Raw genomic sequence first — 19700 nt, 5'->3', positions numbered from 1 at the left:
CTCCTGAACCGCATATTCTTAAAGATCAGTTTCCCAATAATAATAATAATATCTTTGCTACTCTGAGCCCATCTTTTATGAAAGTTAATTCTTAGTACAGCAGGCCGCGGGGCGAAGGTCGTACAAAGGCGAACCGCAAAATCCATTAGAATGGTGACCTTTAGCGACCTTATTTTTGTATATTATCTTTGGCAGTTTGTCCGCGCTGGCTGCGACAAAGGTCAGGGTGCTCATACTGACCTCCTTACACGTTTATACATGTGCAGTATGGCACAGCATATATAATATTAATATTAGTTATGATAATCACATCAGAATTCATATAAAATATTTAAGTTAAAAATATTTTATATATTATAAAAAATATCTTAAAAAAATATATGTAAGTTTCTACACGAAATTTACGGACATTTTATAGACTTTTACAAATTAAAATTAGTTTATACCTACCATAGAAAATGAAAGCATCATAAAGATACCAGTAATAAGTATGGATAACTCGTCTATTTCTTAAGTTCACTGTGGGACCTTGCTTCACAACGTCCTATAGGTCACGACCACCTGAGGAGGTCAGGTGTCACCTCGTGACCCCAAAGCCAGGTGAGCCGAGCAAGGACTCAACCAGCAACATTACTGCCTTTACCTGTGCCAACAATCTTGCTGTATACAAAGATGATATTTTTGCATTAGATTTATGCTCAGAGATCCACTGAGAAACATCATGGGTATTACCACGTGTAAAGGTTGTGTGTGAATAAATGAACAAGTGTAAATACTGATACAGTGTGCAAGAGAGTTGTTAATAAGTGTTTAGAACAATGTTTAGGACAACAAACATGAGCGTAGACCTGATCTGTAGCCGAGGTTTCATCTGTAAGGGCTGCATGATCAACAAAGTACACTTTCCGCTTGGTGTTGCTCTATAGCTAGGTACGTAGATACAGGTATGATACCTGGTTGATGGGGTTCTGGGAGTTCTTCTACTCCCCAAGCCCGGCCCGAGGCCAGACTTGACTTGTGAGAGTTTGGTCCACCAGGCTTGGAGCGGCCCGCAGGCCCACATACCCACCACAGATACAGGTATGGCTCGGGACGCGGTATTAGCCCCGGTACACGCAGGTGGACCACGAAGAGCGGGCAGGTGTGGGGGCCACAAATGTGGGGGCCATTTGTGAGCAACACAAATGCGTTTGTTCGCATTTGTGTTGCTCACGTGGCCCCACAAAGTGAGGTGATTCGATGAAGTAATTATACCCAAGCTTACCACCAAGTGGTGTCAGGTCGTTGCGGATAGAGCCTTCGTTCCCAATGTCTATTGAACAGTCACGGTTGGTCCAGTGGTTAAGGTACCGGGTACGCCAGTTACATAGTGCTCCTGGCTGTCCGGGTTCGAATCCTTCTGGGGTACATATATATATATGGCACTATCCCCACCCACAAACAATTAACCTCGCCCACAGACCATAATTACTTGCCCATCCGGAGTTGTGTCTTCGCTCTGTCATTTTCCCTCCCTCAGTGTCTCTCCCTTCCTGCCTCCTGCTCTCCCTTCCTGTCTCTTGCTCTCCCTTCCTGTCGCCTGCTCTCCCTTCCTGTCTCCTGCTCTCCCTTCCTGTCTCCTGCTCTCCCTTCCTGTCTCCTGCTCTCCCTTCCTGTCTCCTCCTCTCCCTTCCTGCCTTCCCATCTCCTTCCCTGACCCCTTATAGTTGGTTTCTTGTCTGGATCAGGAAGCCTGTACTTAGCCTTATCTAACCCATGGCCGAGGCAGCCCCCCCCCCCATGACCAATGACATTTTTCAAGATGCCACCCACAACAATTATCTCCCCGGGTACCCAGCTACTGTTAAGTGAACACGGGCATCAGGGGACGTGCACAATCGTCTCTGTCGTGGACGGGAATTGAACTCGGGGCTCTTGGTTGTGAGCCGACGAAGTACATGTCTGCGCTGCCAGGCTCCTGTCTCTCTCTCTCTGCCACAACCACCTGTCGTCCTGTCAGCTCGTCACGTATCTTCACTTTAATGTCCTCATGCATATCGTTCTCGACTGACAATAGAGAATCAAAGGTTCGAATACCGGGCGGAAGGAAATGGTTGGGCACGTTTACTTTCACCCAGTGCCCCTGTTCACCCACAGTTGTGTGGTTGCATCCTGGGTAAAGTCTGTAGTTCGTCCCTGGGAGACCTCGATACAAGTCTACATAATTATATATATATATATATATATATATATATATATATATATATATATATATATATATATATATATATATATATATATATTAGTATATTTTGGTAGCAGTCTTTCCTGTAGACATATATTATTAAATATGACCGAAAAAGTAAGATTAATAATTCTAACACGAATTTTCTCCATCTTTCGTACATTACGCTTCACTGTTGGAGGTAAATCAAAAATCAATTCTCCAAAATTCATTTTTATTTCTAGTCTGACGCGACACGGGCGCGTTTCGTAAAACTTATTACATTTTCAAAGACTTTAGTTCACAAATACACAACTGATTAGAACTTACGTATCTCCGATTTTATATCTACATTTGAGTGAGGTGGGAGGGGTGATGTGGCATTAACACAAGACAGAACAAGAGGGGATATTAATAGGGTATTAAAAGTATCAACACAAGACAGAACACAAACAATGGGTATTGAATAGAAGTGTTTGTAGAAAGCCTATTGGTCCATATTTCTTGATGCTTCTATATTGGAGCGGAGTCTTGAGGTGGGTAGAATATAGTTGTGCAATAATTGGCTGTTGATTGCTGGTGTTGACTTCTTGATGTGTAGTGCCTCGCAAACGTCAAGCCGCCTGCTATCGCTGTATCTATCGATGATTTCTGTGTTGTTTACTAGGATTTCTAGTAAAATCCTAGTAAACAACACAGAAATCATCGATAGATACAGCGATAGCAGGCGGCTTGACGTTTGCGAGGCACTACACATCAAGAAGTCAACACCAGCAATCAACAGCCAATTATTGCACAACTATATTCTACCCACCTCAAGACTCCGCTCCAATATAGAAGCATCAAGAAATATGGACCAATAGGCTTTCTACAAACACTTCTATTCAATACCCATTGTTTGTGTTCTGTCTTGTGTTGATACTTTTAATACCCTATTAATATCCCCTCTTGTTCTGTCTTGTGTTAATGCCACATCACCCCTCCCACCTCACTCAAATGTAGATATAAAATCGGAGATACGTAAGTTCTAATCAGTTGTGTATTTGTGAACTAAAGTCTTTGAAAATGTAATAAGTTTTACGAAACGCGCCCGTGTCGCGTCAGACTAGAAATAAAAATGAATTTTGGAGAATTGATTTTTGATTTACCTCCAACAGTGAAGCGTAATGTACGAAAGATTGAGAAAATTCGTGTTAGAATTATTAATCTTACTTTTTCGGTCATATTTAATAATATATATATATATATATATATATATATATATATATATATATATATATATATATATATATATATATATATATATATACTACCTGTTCCCGGCAAAACTACATATAAAGAGGTGCTCCATGCATCGCCTCATATACACTTGGTACAAACAACAAAGCCACTCAGACTTCCCATGTAAATATATCTTCTAATATACAGAGAGGAACATGCTCTTTTACCTCTCAAGGGAATGCAAAGAGAAAGTCACTTGTCACTTGGAAAACCAGGGCTATAAAAAAACAAGTTTAGGGAGTGGAGGTAAAAAACGCAAATACCAATAGAAAATGAGAGACCATAACATAATGGATGACTCGTCTAAACCTCTCATTGTCGCGTGTCCTAGAACTACAACTTCACATTGAAGTCTCCAGAAATAATACCCTTCAGTATCGAGAGTGTCAATGTTACAGACAAAAACATTATTGGCATTGTTGATTAAAAAGCACAATGAAGAAACACTGGAGAGAGGAAGAATGTGCGGGTGGTTGGGTGCGGACAAGTGTGTGCGTGCTCCCTTTACACTCGTGCTCTCACTACACGGGCGTGGCTATTATAGCGCTGACCAGATCACACACTAGAAGGTGAAGGGACGACGATGTTTCGGTCCGTCCTGGACCATTCTCAATCGACTTGAGAATGGTCCAGGACGGACCGAAACATCGTTGTCCCTTCACCTTCTAGTGTGTGGTCTGGTCAACATACTTTAGCCACGTTATTGTGACTCTTCGCCTGTATATTATAGCGCTGTTATACCTTAGTGGAAGTGAGGCCAATATAAGAGGAAGCGAAGTGCGCGGCACCTACACAATACTGGCTGTATTATATTGCCTTATCTGTTGATTTCATGAGTTGTTCTACGTTTTACAAATATAAGATGAATCGGGTGCCAGTTTATAAACAAGTAATATAAATATATTAATATTCTGATATGTTAGGGAAAAATATTTAAGAAAATCAAATAACTAAACCTCAACCCTGAGACATAATTTCCCTCCCAAAAGACTTAGAGAAGCGACACCTTTCCCAAGTGGAGGTATTAAGTGATTACAACTTGAATATTTAGCGTGTGTATGAGGGGGCGGCGGTGGCGACCAGTCACTCCCTCCACCTTCACTTTCCCCCTCCGTGGGCAGTACGTCGCTGTCTACACCGACCCTTAGCCGCGAGTGTCGTGTTCTGTGTGTCGCTCCCTGGTGTGTCCCCATCATTCCCAGGACGTTCAGTGTTCAATGTCCCCAACCACTTGGACTAGACGGTAGAACGACTGTCTCGCTTTATGCAGGTCGGTGTTCAATCCCCGACCGTCCATGTGGTTGGATACCATTCCTTTCTCCCGTTCCATCCCTTCCAAGTGCTATATAGTCAGAATGGCTTGGCGCTTTCCTTCCCCCCCTGATAGTTCCCTCCCCTCAGTGTTCAGTGCAAGGTGTAAATCTAACCGCGGTACTGACGAGCACATTTACAGCGATTTTGAAATCACCGCATACTCATAATGCTAAAATATTACCTTATGATATACCTCATAATAATATCGTTATATTTCGTGTCTGTTATGTCTTCCCATAATTGCTGGAGCGAATATTTTCCTTGATGACTGGTGTCTCAGGAGCGTCGAATAGTTAGTGGCCACAACAACTGTCATTGTTGTTGTTTTATATAGAGCTACCGGGACCAAAATGTCCACGTGTCACGGGCTATAGTGAGCCCGTGACCACATCAGCTCTACCGGTGTCAATATATACACAGAGCGGTGTACCTCGCTTCTCGGTGAACATACACTTAGTCCAAAACGAAAGTAAACTGTATCCAGGACTAAATAATACATGTTGTTGATAAGCAAGCAACTAGACTATTATGGCCTTAATAACCAATCAAAGGTTGACAGCCTTAAGCCCAACACTAAACGAAACGACGAGGAGTCATAAGGTGGGGGGGGGGATCCACAAGTGCCAGCTCCTGTACCATACAGTGCCAGAGTTAAGACTGGCGGAGGTTCTCTGTTGTTGTTGTTTAAGATTCAGCTAATCGGAACAAAAAGTTGTAAGTAGCACGGGCTATGGTGAGCCCGTAGTGGACTTACCTGGCACAGGAGCGGGGCTGTAACTTTGTGCAGAGCTTCTCCAGGCGACGCACACATACAGTGGGCACACTGGACACAGCTCAGGGGGAGAGCAGGGAAGGACTACCCCGGTGATATCACAGACAACACCGCTCACAGTCACTAGGCCATTCGTTCTCGCCAGCAGTAGACAGGCTTTACAACCTAAAAGTTGACCTGGGCGGAACACACAACCGAAGCGCAGTCTCAGTGTACATGACTGAGACTTTATTTCTATCTTTTACTTTATTATACATTATTAGTAATGCCTAAAACAAGGTTGACAGCTAGTTGAAACAAAGTTGATAGAGACCTAAATTCTCTTATATCTAATCAAAGTTTTCCTTAAAGTTCCTTCAGCTTTTAATTTCAATACTGGGGTGGGGGGGGGGAGAGCAATTAGCCTAAACGTGCTGTGTTCAACATGTTAACACAATGATAAGTATGTTAATACAGTGTTGAGGATGTTAATACAGCGTTGAGGATGTTAATACAGTGTTGAGGATGTTAATACAGCGTTGAGGATGTTAATACAGTGTTGACCATGATAACACAGTGTCGACCATGTTAACCCAGTGAGTGGAGAGCGGCACCTGGACTTGAACAGGACATGTGAGGTCAGTCAAGAGTCAGTGAAGAAATATGGGCGTGGGGCTGTTTACCAGAGGCGGGGAATCAACGTTATCAACGTTGAATTACGATGATAAAGTTGATTTAACGTTCAATTAACGTTAAACATCTACCGTGGACATGTATATGAGTGTGATTGAGTGGTTAGAAATAGGACACTCTTACTGGGCCCTCTGAGTGATTTATACCAAGAAGCACAGTGCATTATCCTTCAATTGTATTTCTGGGCAGTAATCAGGCGTTTGTGTAATGCCCAATACCCACCCCGCCCTCCCCTGCAGGGGGGCTACCCTCCCCTGTAGGGGGATACCCTTGTCAAGGATGCCCACTCAGGCAACCCTGTATGCAACATCTTAAGCAACACGTTGAAATTACATGCAAACGTATACAACAAATCGGGTTTTATTGAGTATTTTCTGAGTGGTTAGTGCTGGGGCCTCAAGGTTGTGGGGAGGTGTTGTGAACGTGACCAGGTCTCCCGGGGCTCCGTGAGGCTGGGGTCGTGATCCTACATCAGTGTTGGGGGCACCAGGATAATGGTAGGTGGCCTGGCTGCCCACTGGGTATGGGGGAGGGTATAGTGGGCTGGCAGGTGGGGGGAGGGTATAGTGGGCTGGCAGGTGGGGTGAGGGTATAGTGGGCTGGCAGGTGGGGTGAGGGTATAGTGGGCTGGCAGGTGGGGGGAGGGTATAGTGGGCTGGCAGGTGGGGTGAGGGTATAGTGGGCTGGCAGGTGGGGTGAGGGTATAGTGGGCTGGCAGGTGGGTGGAGGGTATAGTGGGCTGGCAGGTGGGTGGAGGGTATAGTGGGCTGGCAGGTGGGGTGAGGGTATAGTGGGCTGGCAAGTGGGTGGAGGGTATAGTGGGCTGGCAGGTGTCTGGAGGGTATAGTGGGCTGGCAGGTGGGTGGAGGGTATAGTGGGCTGGCAGGTGGGTGGAGGGTATAGTGGGCTGGCAGGTGTCTGGAGGGTATAGTGGGCTGGCAGGTGGGTGGAGGGTATAGTGGGCTGGCAGGTGGGTGAGGATATAGTGGGCTGGCAGGTGTCTGGAGGATATGGTGGGCTGACAACCACAGACGCGGGCAATCATTCACACTATGGTAATCAGCATACAAACATGTCCTTGTCCTCCTGGGCCGGGCAGGAGACGTGTTATGCCACATATAGTGCTGGGTTAGAGCGGTGGGAGGTGGGCAAGACTCGCGACCCTCTGACCTATGACGGGACCAGCCCACTACTGCGGACTCGGGTCTGCTAAAGTTCAGAGCTGGCGTAGCGTGGTGAGCTCACACTCACACACTCACCCAGGGAGGAGCCGCCCAGTTGGTGCGTGTTGCTGGGACAGGCGGGCGCGCTCACCCACACTCCTGCCTCTTCCTCTCCGTACTTTCCGCGGATTTTATCACTTCCTTGTCCATTATTCCTCCTTCCTTCCTTTCGTGAAGGAGTGTATCAAGTTTGAACTTGTGCTCAGAGTTGGACTGCGATGTTTGTGGGCCCAGGACCGCCTCGGCCGCCATCAGTGTTGATAAGATCCAAGTGAGAACTGTGTGTGGGTGCCTCAAGTGCTGAAGCAAGACATTGTCACTGTTCGTCAATATGACAGTCTGGCACTGCAGTGTATCTGTGTGTTTGTGAACTGGTTAGTGACACCGTGCCAAGGTGTGGCGAGTAGTGCAGCATGGTGGGCATCAGGCCAGGTGCACGGTGCCGTACAATCTTTGTTGACTTGAAACTGAAGTGGGCTGCAGTGTGGGTGCCAGTGATATTGGTACTGTGGGTGCCAGTGATATTGGTACTGTGAGTGCCAGTGACATTGATACTGTGAGTGCCAGTGGCATTGGTACTGTGGATGCCATACAATGCCAAATTTGTCTGAAAGATTTATGCACTACATCACTTGACAAATTGTTAATGACAAAACACACACACACCACACACACACACACACACACACACACACACACACACACACACACACACACACACACACACACACACACAGTGGCAGTGAATGAAGGGAAATACCCAAGAGAGGTAATCCGTGAAGGAAGCGAGTGTAACCGTGCAAGTCAATAGAATGTTCATATATTGTGGAGGAACATAGATTCAGGCACAGGTTCAGGGACAGGTTCAGGGACAGGACCGCTTCCCACCCGCAGGTCCTCTAACGCTATCACTTCCCGCTCACGTTTCAACTTTATGAACATACTTGGCTTCTACAACGTCTTGGTCATATGATCTTGGTGGCCAGGCAGAGCGAGCACCTTCTCACAACTACGGCTCACCGGTGGCTCCAGCTTCCTCCCGCGTCCTTCTTTGTTATCGTGTGCTTACTGTGTATTTTTTTTAACCCAGTCAATTCTTCTAGCAATATTTATATTGTCACACCTCTTCTTTTTCTTGTGTGTGTGTGCCTGCGTGCGCGTGCGCGTCGGCAACGCGTAAATGAAAGTGAGATTGAACGAAACATTTCGGACTCGTCACGGAGGACCTTGAAATCCGAATTTGATTCGTGATATTTTTGCATGGGAAATTTTCCTTGTTTACAACTCTCGTATTGACAACAATACACACACACACACACACACACACACACACACACACACACACACACACACACACACACACACACACACACACACACACACACATACATACATCAACATCTCCTGAAGCTTGAGAATCCAATGAGAGCTTATGGAATATAAGTTGGTGAGATGTGCATCAGTGCACGAGAGAGCCAGCGGTGTGGCGGGGGCGGCGCGCGGCCACACTCCAAAGACATTACGTTCAAAAGCCGCAACTTAATATCATCTCGGAAACTAAAAATCCGCCAAACAATATTATTATGACACTGGCTGATCATATCGTGAAGGGTTTCCCCACCTCCAGAGTTATGGTGGCCGAGTTGGTTCCTGGACACGACTCGTGTGCGTGTGTGCACACTCACACACACACGCGCGCACACACACACACATCCTAGGATGTGTGTGTGTGTGTGTGTGTGTGTGTGTGTGTGTGTGTGTGTGTGTGTGTGTGTGTATGCGTGCGCGCGAGACACAGAGAGCGAGAAAGAGAGAAATAAGCTTTAGATATGATAGAGAAAATTAGGATGGAAGTCAGTACATAAGTCAACCGACAGTTAGAAAGGCGAGATCCAAGAGCTAAGATCTCGACCCCTAAAGCACAAATAATAAACAAACACACAAACGTCATAATGAAACAAGACTGAACCCGAGGGAAACCATAAGATAGTAGAGAGACCCACACACAAGACCATACATAATGCCAGGAGAGAGTAAGAGATGTGATGGTGAATACGGAGGTAGCGACGAGGGCTGCTCGTGGTGGTACGGGAGACTCGACCCTCACTCTGGAGAAGGTTCAGCTGTGGCACATGACTGTATATATGTAGGGAGATGCTACACACACAGATTGTAAACAAAATCAGAAAGAGGGAATGTTGAATGTCGTGCATTTTACACACATTTTTATATTTACTTTCACTAAATCCATCACAATCCCTCTGTCCATACCAAATTATTTATTTCCGTTTGTGCGTCCGTTTCTGCCTGTGCCCTTCTCTCTCTCTCTCTCTTTCTCTCTTTATCTCTTTCTTTCTCTCTCTCTCTCATTCTCTCTGTCTCTCTCTCTCTCATTCTTTCTGTCTCTCTCTCTCTCATTCTCTCTGTCTCTCTCTCTCTCATTCTCTCTGTCTCTCTCTCTCTCTGTCTCTCTCTCTCTCATTCTCTCTGTCTCTCTCTCATTCTCTCTCTCTCTCTCTCTCTCTCTCTCTCTCTCTCTCTCTCTCTCTCTCTCTCTCTCTCTCTCCATAATGGTTACATCTATGACAGTTGTGCCTACTAAGTGACCGGTCAGACCGGTCTCTAACGCTCCGTTTAATTTGTCACACCGTGGCAAGAGGAGAGGAGCGACAACTACCCGTTTTACCGGACTACATCTCACAACCCACCCAACCCTACTCACTTTCATATCGTTTTTATCGCCCACATGGTGATGTTGTGCAACCGACCTGCCCCTCTTACTTTTATCTCGTCTATGCAATAGCTGGCGGTGTGGTCCTTGCAGCCTTCATACGGGCAAATATCGACGAAAGTTGACGTTCGGAGGTTGTGGTGTGCATCGGGGTCACTTTGTCTTGTTACCTCCATTCTTGCAACTACCACTTGCACTAGCGTAGAGGGGGCAGAAAGTGCAGCCCCCCAGGCTGCCCTGTAGCCCCCCCAGGCTCCCCTGCAGGACCTGGGAATGGTCTATACAACACCCCAGATATATTAACCAAAAGGTCACTCGATAGTCAACACTGAGGCAACCTGGTTACTCGCTCAACCAGCTGCAAGTTCTCACCGGAAAGGATTACAGTGAGAGAAGTGAAGATCATACCTCAAGTTATCTTCCACTTCTATCAGATAACCCAACTTTCACATAACCTAACTACCTGACGGCTGAGTGGACAGCGCTCGGGATTCGTAGTCTTAAGGTTCCGGGTTTGATCCCCAAAGGAGGCGGAAACAAATGGGTAATTTCTTTCACTCTGATGCTCCCGTTCACCTACCAGTAAATAGGTACCTAGAAGTTAGATAGCTGCTACGGGCTGCTTCCTGGGGGTGTTTAACAAAAAGGAGGCTAGGTCGAGGACCGGGCCGCGGGGACGCTAAGCCCCGAACTTATCTCAAGATAACCTCAAGATAACTCCTCGGAAAGTTGTTTTCAACTTACCGGAAGGGAAATCATCTCTCTCCGAAACTTATAATAAATCGGTATTGAGTTTACCCATAATATAGGTAAATGGATACTACATTTCTGAATTGTTTAACAACAATCTACAGAAGGAAAGTTTACAACCGAACTCCTCATCCAGCCGCAAAAAATAATACTTTTGTATTGTGACAATACTTAATATAAGCATCACGTACTGAAGACAAAACAGCTGGTCATCTGGAATATCTTTCACAATCTCTGATTTATCACAGGCAATATATATAATATATATATATATAATATATATATATATATATATATATATATATATATATATATATATATATATATAATATATATATATATATATATATATATATATATATATATATATATATATATATATATATATATATATATATATATATATATATATATATATATGACAATGTCAGACCACGGAGGAAAAATGAAACAGGAATTTCCTTAAGTACTTTCGTATATTAAATACATCTTCAGAAGGTAGTAGATTAAATACATCACCTTCTGAAGATGTATTTAATATACGAAAGTACTTAAGGAAATTCCTGTTTCATTTTTCCTCCGTGGTCTGACATTGTCACATTCTTAATCACGTGTTTATTTTCGTGATATACACACACACACACACACACACACACACACATATATATATATATATATATATATATATATATATATATATATATATATATATATATATATATATATATATATACACACACACACAACTAGGTGAGTACAACTAGGTGAGTACACACACACACACACACACACACACACACACACACACACACACACATACACGCACATACATATATGTAGAAGTCGACCATTTGTAAGGTTACCCGTTTACCTTGCCAAACTTGTTTATGGTTCGTCCTTTATACGACATATTACAAAAAACTTCTGCCATGTCAGTTCCCGTCGAGTCTGTCGACAGTCGAACAGACGTAAACATCATATGTCAGAACACAAAAAGAGAAATTGCCTTTTTCTGTTTAAACGCTGCTTTCATTTTTCCAGTTTTAACATTTAAGTCTTTCCGTGTCGGTTTGTCAGATGTGTAAATAAGGTAACATGGTTATAGAATGGCTCCACTGCTAGTGGTCCTGTCAGTGGTGTGGCCATAACTAGGCTCCCTGCTAGTGGTCCTGCCAGTGGTGTGACCATAACTAGGCTCCCTGCTAGTGGTCCTGCCAGTGGTGTGGCCATAACTAGGCTCCCTGCTAGTGGTCCTGCCAGTGGTGTCGCCATAACTAGGCTCCCTGCTAGTGGTCCTGCCAGTGGTGTGGCCATAACTAGGCTCCCTGCTGGTAGTCCTGCCAGTGGTGTGACCATAACTAGGCTCCCTGCTAGTGGTCCTGCCAGTGGTCTCGCCATAACTAGGCTCCCTGCTAGTGGTCTCCACAGTCTGAATGACCACTTCACATTCTAGTCAACCCATTTCTCGTAAGACAAACACACCGACCAGCTGAGAATGAGTGTGCATAACAATACACCGCGTACGTGATCAGTGAAACCGCTCGACGCCTACACAATTCTTTCACACGCTTCACGCCACCACACTCAACCTCTTGGATTATATCACGCCACCACACTCAACCTCTTGGATTATATCACGCCACCACACTCAACCACTTGGATTATATCACGCCACCACACTCAACCTCTTGGATTATATCACGCCACCACACTCAACCACTTGGATTATATCACGCCACCACACTCAACCTCTTGGATTATATCACGCTCTTTTATTATCCTAATTATAATTTTATGCTTCATCAAGCGGACGTGAACCACTAAAATGTGCGATCACTGTTGTGTTGGATGGTAGGGTGATTTTGGAGACCAATACACCCGCCAGGACTGTTTTCCAATTAGTATTACCCCGATGCTCAACAATTAGGGTTGATCCTCAAATTGAGCTTGCCGTTACACCAGCGTCACACGAGACAATTATACGCGCAGTAACATAGCAACTTGCGTCATCGCATTGATTTTGCTGCCACATTAGAATTTCGGCAACTTTCAGTTGACATTTTGGAACTGCACGCTGATCATCAGCGCTTAGTGGTGTGGGACTGATGCACAGATGACAAAAACACAGCAAAAACTGTACCAGTTAACCTTCTGGTGTCTGCTCGCATGAGGCATCTTATTAAAATGAATATATGTATATGAATATATGTATAAATTGACAAAATTAAAGCATTGACATATTATACATTCTGGACAAACTAAGTGGTTAGATTAGTGGTTGGATGTAAGTTCCCAACAATTTTGTTACTCTTAATAAGCCATAAACTGTCTTCCCTTACTCTATATTCCACATACTACTCCCCTTTACTTTATATACCGTTGAACTAGAATTAGGACCATAAGCGCCTAGCCAATAGCAGCGTTAGGATCAAATCTAGCACAGCTTGTCTAGCTAATAATAGGTGGTTACTACAGTCCCAGAATGTGAGCTTATTAATAAATATAAATGTTATTCATCTGTATTTAAAAAATACAGTCTGTTTAAACACTTATTTGACATTGATGAACTAAAGGTTCATTGACAAATATTAAAGGCAAACATGTGAGTGGTCAGTAGGAATGGAAGCAAGCAGCGCTGTGGCAGTGGCAGAAATGGTGGAGGAAGAAGCATGGGAGGGGTTGGATGGGGTGTGGAAGCGGGTCAGAGTGGTGAAAGCTCTTGATGCTGCTGTGCTTGTTCCTGCTTGCCACTATTATTACTTGTTGCCTCTCGATGTGATGTGATGGGGGGCTCCATAACACAGTTTGGGAGGATCTGGTCGACATGAAGTACTAGCTAACTGTTACTTCTCTCCTGAAGGCCTCTTACCAATACTGGTCCTGGGAGTCCACAGTAGCTAATTGATACTGATTGTTTTCGCTTGTGAACCTTGTGGTCGACAGTCAGTACGGATTGACCGAGTACTAATGGACTGCCATTCTAGTTTAAAAAACAAAATTTTGTTATCATAATTTATCTTCCTTCACGATTTCGTACGTAGTTACAGTCATTGTATTACCTGATTCCACCCTACCATTCGCGCGTGGCAAGGAAATAGATTCCAGTTTTTATTTCCCTATAAAAAGTTGTACTTCCTAACGCCTGTTTATAACAATAGCTTTGTCATAGTGAGATTCATGGAAAACATTCAACAGCAGCTTACACGAATGAATGCGCTGAAATACGTGGTTTTACAAGCATCTGCAACATTTATTAGTACTTTAAATATGTCTTTCTTATAACCTCACAGTGAATCTATGAGCAGGAAAAAATATACCAACCTACGAATTTTAGTGTGGAAAAACGTTAAAAAAGCGAGTTAAACTGAACGATTCTTAGGAACTGTAACGATTATACAAAGTGATAAGTCATATATATATACCCGGTGGACTCAGAGGAACAGCTGCGTGTTCATGGTGGCTTCTGGTGGGGTGAGTGTGATGCACACACTAAGTGCCTCGAGTATGATGCGTGCCCAGACCTGCGTGCGGCGTCGAGTGCCCTGAACCCCAGTGAGAGTTGTAAGTGAGAATGGGAGGGATGTAAGTGTTCTCCCCCGTCAGCCTCGCCTCCAGCGACTACAGGCAAGTCGTGGGACGGGTTATGTCGCTGCCAGACTCCTCGTCCTGCCATCACTGTCACATTCACGCGCCTATCCCCGCCCGGGATCTGAAGCGCACCCATCCGCTCAGGTCACACTTCGTCGACAAGAGCGAAGATGCTGCCCAGCCCGGGAAGAACGAGCTGGCCAACAACAGCTTCAAGAAGAACGTTTCCTTCCTCTACAGGAAGATAAACAGGAAGGGTATTAGAAGCTTAGCCAAGGAGAGCCAGACTAATGTCACCATTCCCATCCCTCCTCCCGTCCCCACGAGGGTTGTCGACGCCCGTCCCGCGGTGGTTGTCGACTCTGTGCCTCTGCCCGACACGCCGCCGCGGAGCTCGGCGCCCGTAGGGAGGAGAGTTCGGCGTCGGCGCCGCGGGATGGCAGGACTGCAGGCAGTTTTGTTAGTCGGTGCATACGCTCTGCTGGTAAGACCCCGAGGGCGAGCACCGCTCCTCTAGTACCATCAAACAGTTTTAATTTACTTGAATACTTTAAGGTTCTTTACATAATTTAAAAAACACACCATTCTAACGGGTTATCTTTTGTGTCGTCCACAGTTGGTGCTGGCCGTGGTTATCGGCGTCGTCCTCAGCCAGAACCCCCGTCGGGTGGCGGGTCGGCCGAGGTTTCCCGACTCACAGCTCGCTCCTCGACCCGTCTTCAGAGATGCCGCTCCTGCCCCCGCCCCCGCCGTGAGGGCAGGTCGCCCTCGCTTCCCTCCCCCCAGCGGCGGCTCCCCCAGGATTGGCGCCCCCCGCCAGGGTGGTGGTGTTCCCCTCCCTCCCCCACCACCCACCACCGCCCCCCCGGAGCCGGAGTTCGACTACGTGTACGTGGACGACTCCCCCCAAGACCTGAGACTGGCGCCCAGCCCCGTGCCCAGCCACTTCCCCACCAACGCCCCGTCACCTCAGTCATTCAGACCTCAGCCGGCCCCAGCACCCCGCCCCCCCGTCGCCCAGCAGGAGGAGCCGAGGCGTCCCTCTAACCCATCTCCTCGCAGGACCACCGTCCCCCTCGCCAGCCTCGACAGGGACTTCAGTCTGCATGACGACCAAGCAATTAGAGGACGCAAAGAACCCGAGGTGAAGATCCTCCGATCATGGTCACACCAGAACGCCGACGGCACGTTCTCTTGGGGCTACATCAACGACGACGGCTCCTACAAGAACGAGACCCGCGGTCTGGACTGCGTGGTGCGGGGCGTCTACGGCTACATCGACAAGGCCACCGGGGAGCAACTCTCCTTCCCCTACGAGTCCGGCAACCCCTGCGACCCTGACGCACCAGACTATTACTACGACTACGAGGCTGGTTCCCCGGCCACCGACGGGGCGCCCCCCCGCCCCGCCCCCAAGACTGCCAGCCTCCCCCCGCGGCGCCAGGGCTGAGCTCCTGGGCCAGGCTGCAGCATCACCTTTGCCATAAATAATAAACAGCATTCACAAGCGCACTTCAAGTTAGCCTCAACAGCATCAGTTCATTATCCTCACTCCAGCTGTTACGACAGCTTGGTGACCACAGCATCAATTATCTCTCCTCCCTTGAGTCGTTACCTTACTCCTTGTAGTTACAACATCAGTTCCCTCCATCCTCCAGCTGTTACCATACTCTTGGTGGTCACATATTCAGCCTGTGGCCAGTGATGTCAGCTGTTTAAGACAATCTATATTTATCGAATGTTACAATTCTAAATACAAATTACAAATATGTTAAAGCATTTATTTATCCCGTGAATATTGCACCTTAAATAATAATAAGCCACGGAATGCAAGAAAGAGGCGATTTAGAGAGACGTTAATACAAAAATGAGACTGATGGATGCCTACTACTACTACTAATACAATAATGATTGGCCCAAACCTCAAAACCTAAGCTGATGGTTGGCTCTCTGGTTATTTTTTAACCACCTGATGGAGTTACTTTGGGACACGAACACCTGGGACGTCATCAAACCACCTGGCAAGTCCCTCTTTGCTTATAACTCCTCTTACATTTGATGGCATGACAATCTGTCATTGTTTTGTGTATGCTTCATGACCGTTTCTGCGATTCACTGTTTATAATTTGCATTACAAATACCCAGAAATTGCAACACAAGCAAATATGATGTCGTTTGAAGCTAAAATTATATACTGTGAAACCTCCAATATAAAATATCTGTATTTTTATTTTATATCGAACAATTCTGTGCAGGAAAGTATTTTAAGCATGCTTAATGGTCAACTTGTAATTTTATTTCGAAATCTTACTAAGAGGAGTTTTTTGACAAATCTATGAGAATTCTTTTTTAGGAAATAGAAAGTTTATCTTAATGTTTCTATACTGATACTTTAATAGAAAAAATTGTATGTAAGACTGCAGAACGGCTTGTAAATAGTCATCAGTTTGTATAATGATAACGAGATAAGAAACTAAAAACATCACCATACCTTAACGGTCAGATATAAAGGAGGCGCCTCCTTTTTACCTGTTCCAAAGTTACTCTGGAACTTATGTTCTAAGTAGCTGAATCTAAAACAACAACATTCAGCTTAGATGAACTCTAAGTAAAAGAGAGCACACAGGAAATAGCAGATACATTCTTTATCACAAACACCTCAAACTAGCTCAAATATGACTTGGCAACAAGTATATTCTAGGAACCTGACAGCTGGGTGGACAGCGTTTCGGATTCGTTGTCCTGTGGTTCCGGGTTCGATCCCCGGTGGAGGCAGAGACAAATTGGGCAACATGTTTCTTTCACCCTGATGCCCTTGTTACCTAGCAGTAAATATTATATGCAACTCCGCCCAACAATTCCTGTCTATAAAACCACAAACTGAAACTAGGAGATATGCTGGAGACTAGGAGATTGTCTGGAGATATGCGACAAGGCGTGTCACTTGATTGCACCGAACTGTTGAGAGAACTAAACCTCACCTTGTCGGACACAATAAGCAGGAGAGAGATGCTAACACAAGCACGTTAAGGGCAACTGAAAGAGTTCACACGAGAGTCATCTTCAAAATTAAATACAAATGAGCCGGATATATGTCAATAACACTACTTTCTCTACAGCAAAAGTCGACTTAGAGAAAAGCGCAAGAGAAACGGTTGAAGAGGAAAATTTAATAACTTAAAAACAAAATATGACTAAAATATTAGGAATGAGAGTTATTGCATTAAATGACCAGATGCTAAAAAGATGAGGCTGAGGAGCTAAAGCTGCACCCAACAAGCACATCAAAGTAATTACACGTAGGTCAGTAAACATACACAAATACACTAATTCGATACACAATTTTAACTGTAAATATAAGAAAGACGAATGAAAATAGTAATTGCATTGTATGATGATCGAAAGCGAAGATTGAAGAGTAGATGCTCGGTTTTCAAGAACAACTAGGTGACTACACCGAAGATGAAAAGAACGCAATAACCTATTAAATAACGCAATAATAAAAATAATGATTACGGGCTAATCATTCCCGTGCCACCTCTTGGGTGGCTTAATTAATCTTCATCACTCAAAATAATGACCAGTAAATATGTATCAACTTAACTTACATGACATGGTTGACCATCGCTATACTGATAGAGAAACCACTGCCGCCTTATCCACTGCTGCTTGGGTAACAGCTTCTCCCCCGTATCAACCTACCCTGGCTTTGTGCCCTGGAGAGGCCACGCCAGACCGACAACCAGAGCGCAACTCCATAGTCTCCTGAGACTGATGGATCCCTACTACTACTACTACTACTACTACCATATATACTGGCTACCATATGTACAGGCTACACCACCATACCATATGTAGAGGTTACCATATTATACGTGTAGGCTACTATTATGTTCAGGCGACCATGTGAGGAAGTTATCATGTGTAGAGGCCATATTTTGGCAGCTTCATCTTAGGAAAAAGTTGGCAATCTGGGCTTGACAAGCCAACATAAGAGTCCAATCGTATGGGTATAGAGCTGTATGACAGAAGAGGATCACCAAACCCGTCCCTGAAGATGGCGACTCCCAAGCCTTATAAAGCCTGCCACATGCATCCTTGAATGTTGATTATCCTCAAAAAAAAATAAAACAATAAGATGGACCTCGGAGCCATGGGACACAAAACTCTCATGAGATGGGACTCCAAGAACGAAACAAAAATCCAAATTCTCCGAAAGGACAGAAATTAATATTGAACAATTTGCAAGAAATCAACATTATCCTATGTTTCCACAACAAAATATGTAAATGGCCAAAACGTCAAATGAAACTAAAGGCCACGAATCTTAATTTTTTTGTAGAGGCTAATAAGCTAAGTCTCGATGATAAAGATACCAGAGACGATCATCACTGTGGTATTTTTATAACAAGAAAATACTCTTGCTGGAGAAAACAAAAATCATACTGGCCCTACGGTAAGCCTTTAGGCGCACGAATCACGGTCAACCACCCGAGGTCCCCAGGCGAAGCCTCCGTCCCCGAGTTGTGGTCGACGCTGTCGGTCTGACCTTCACAAGTGATGGAGGGAAAGGAAGTTCTATTGCCTGACCTTGACTGATATCTGCTAAACGCTACATATTTCCAGGTATGTGACTCTGGATATACGTCCAGGAGTGATCCACGACAAGTTTCCAAAAGATGACCTTCTATACCCTTCCAGGAGGTGATCCTCGACACCCTTCAAGGAAGTGATCGTCGACACCCTTCAAGGAGGTGATCCTCGACACCCTTCCAGAAGATGACCTTCTATACCCTTCCAGGAGGTGATCCTCGACATGCATGCAGGAGTAACCTTCGGCACGTTCCCAGGTGTGACCTTCGAAGCCCTAAACACCCTACCACGTGTAGGCGACAAAAAGATCTCAAAATCAACACACACATCGGATACGCGAACATGCTTGGAAGTGTTATAAATGACGAATCTCCAAATAAACAAATAGACAAACATGGTCCAACAAGCGGGCGTACTTAACACATTTCCAGCAAGACTCCACAAGAACAGACCAGAGTGTAAAGGCCGGAACTTAACTAGAGTGAGTGTGGTGTTGTCACCCGTTGCCCCCGGGAGCCGACCTTCCATTACCACCTCCAACACCAACTCTCGCAACTTTCCTCATTGTCAAAG

General features: G+C 45.1%; 1 protein-coding gene across 2 annotated transcripts in view; it reads left to right on the top strand.

Moving 5' to 3' along the window:
* The window catches only part of LOC123761600 (uncharacterized), a 31213-nt gene extending 14903 nt beyond the window's left edge, over nucleotides 1-16310 (top strand). Inside the window, exons 1-3 of one of the 2 annotated variants that reach the window (XM_045747623.2) lie at nucleotides 7504-7580; nucleotides 14237-15018; nucleotides 15151-16310. In XM_045747623.2, coding sequence (XP_045603579.1) covers nucleotides 14590-15018; nucleotides 15151-15984 — 1263 coding nt within the window. In that variant the 5' untranslated portion in view covers nucleotides 7504-7580; nucleotides 14237-14589 and the 3' untranslated portion in view covers nucleotides 15985-16310. Of the gene's footprint in view, nucleotides 1-7503; nucleotides 7581-14236; nucleotides 15019-15150 lie in introns of those variants that run through there. The other variant, XM_069330746.1, reaches the window with a different exon arrangement.
* Nucleotides 16311-19700: the final 3390 nt, after the last annotated feature.

The sequence above is a fragment of the Procambarus clarkii genome, chromosome 24 (assembly GCF_040958095.1).
Source record: "Procambarus clarkii isolate CNS0578487 chromosome 24, FALCON_Pclarkii_2.0, whole genome shotgun sequence".
Classification (NCBI taxonomy): Eukaryota; Metazoa; Arthropoda; class Malacostraca; order Decapoda; family Cambaridae; genus Procambarus; species Procambarus clarkii.
The sequence above is the reverse complement of the archived record's forward strand: the minus strand, read 5'-3'. Positions and strand labels throughout refer to the sequence as shown.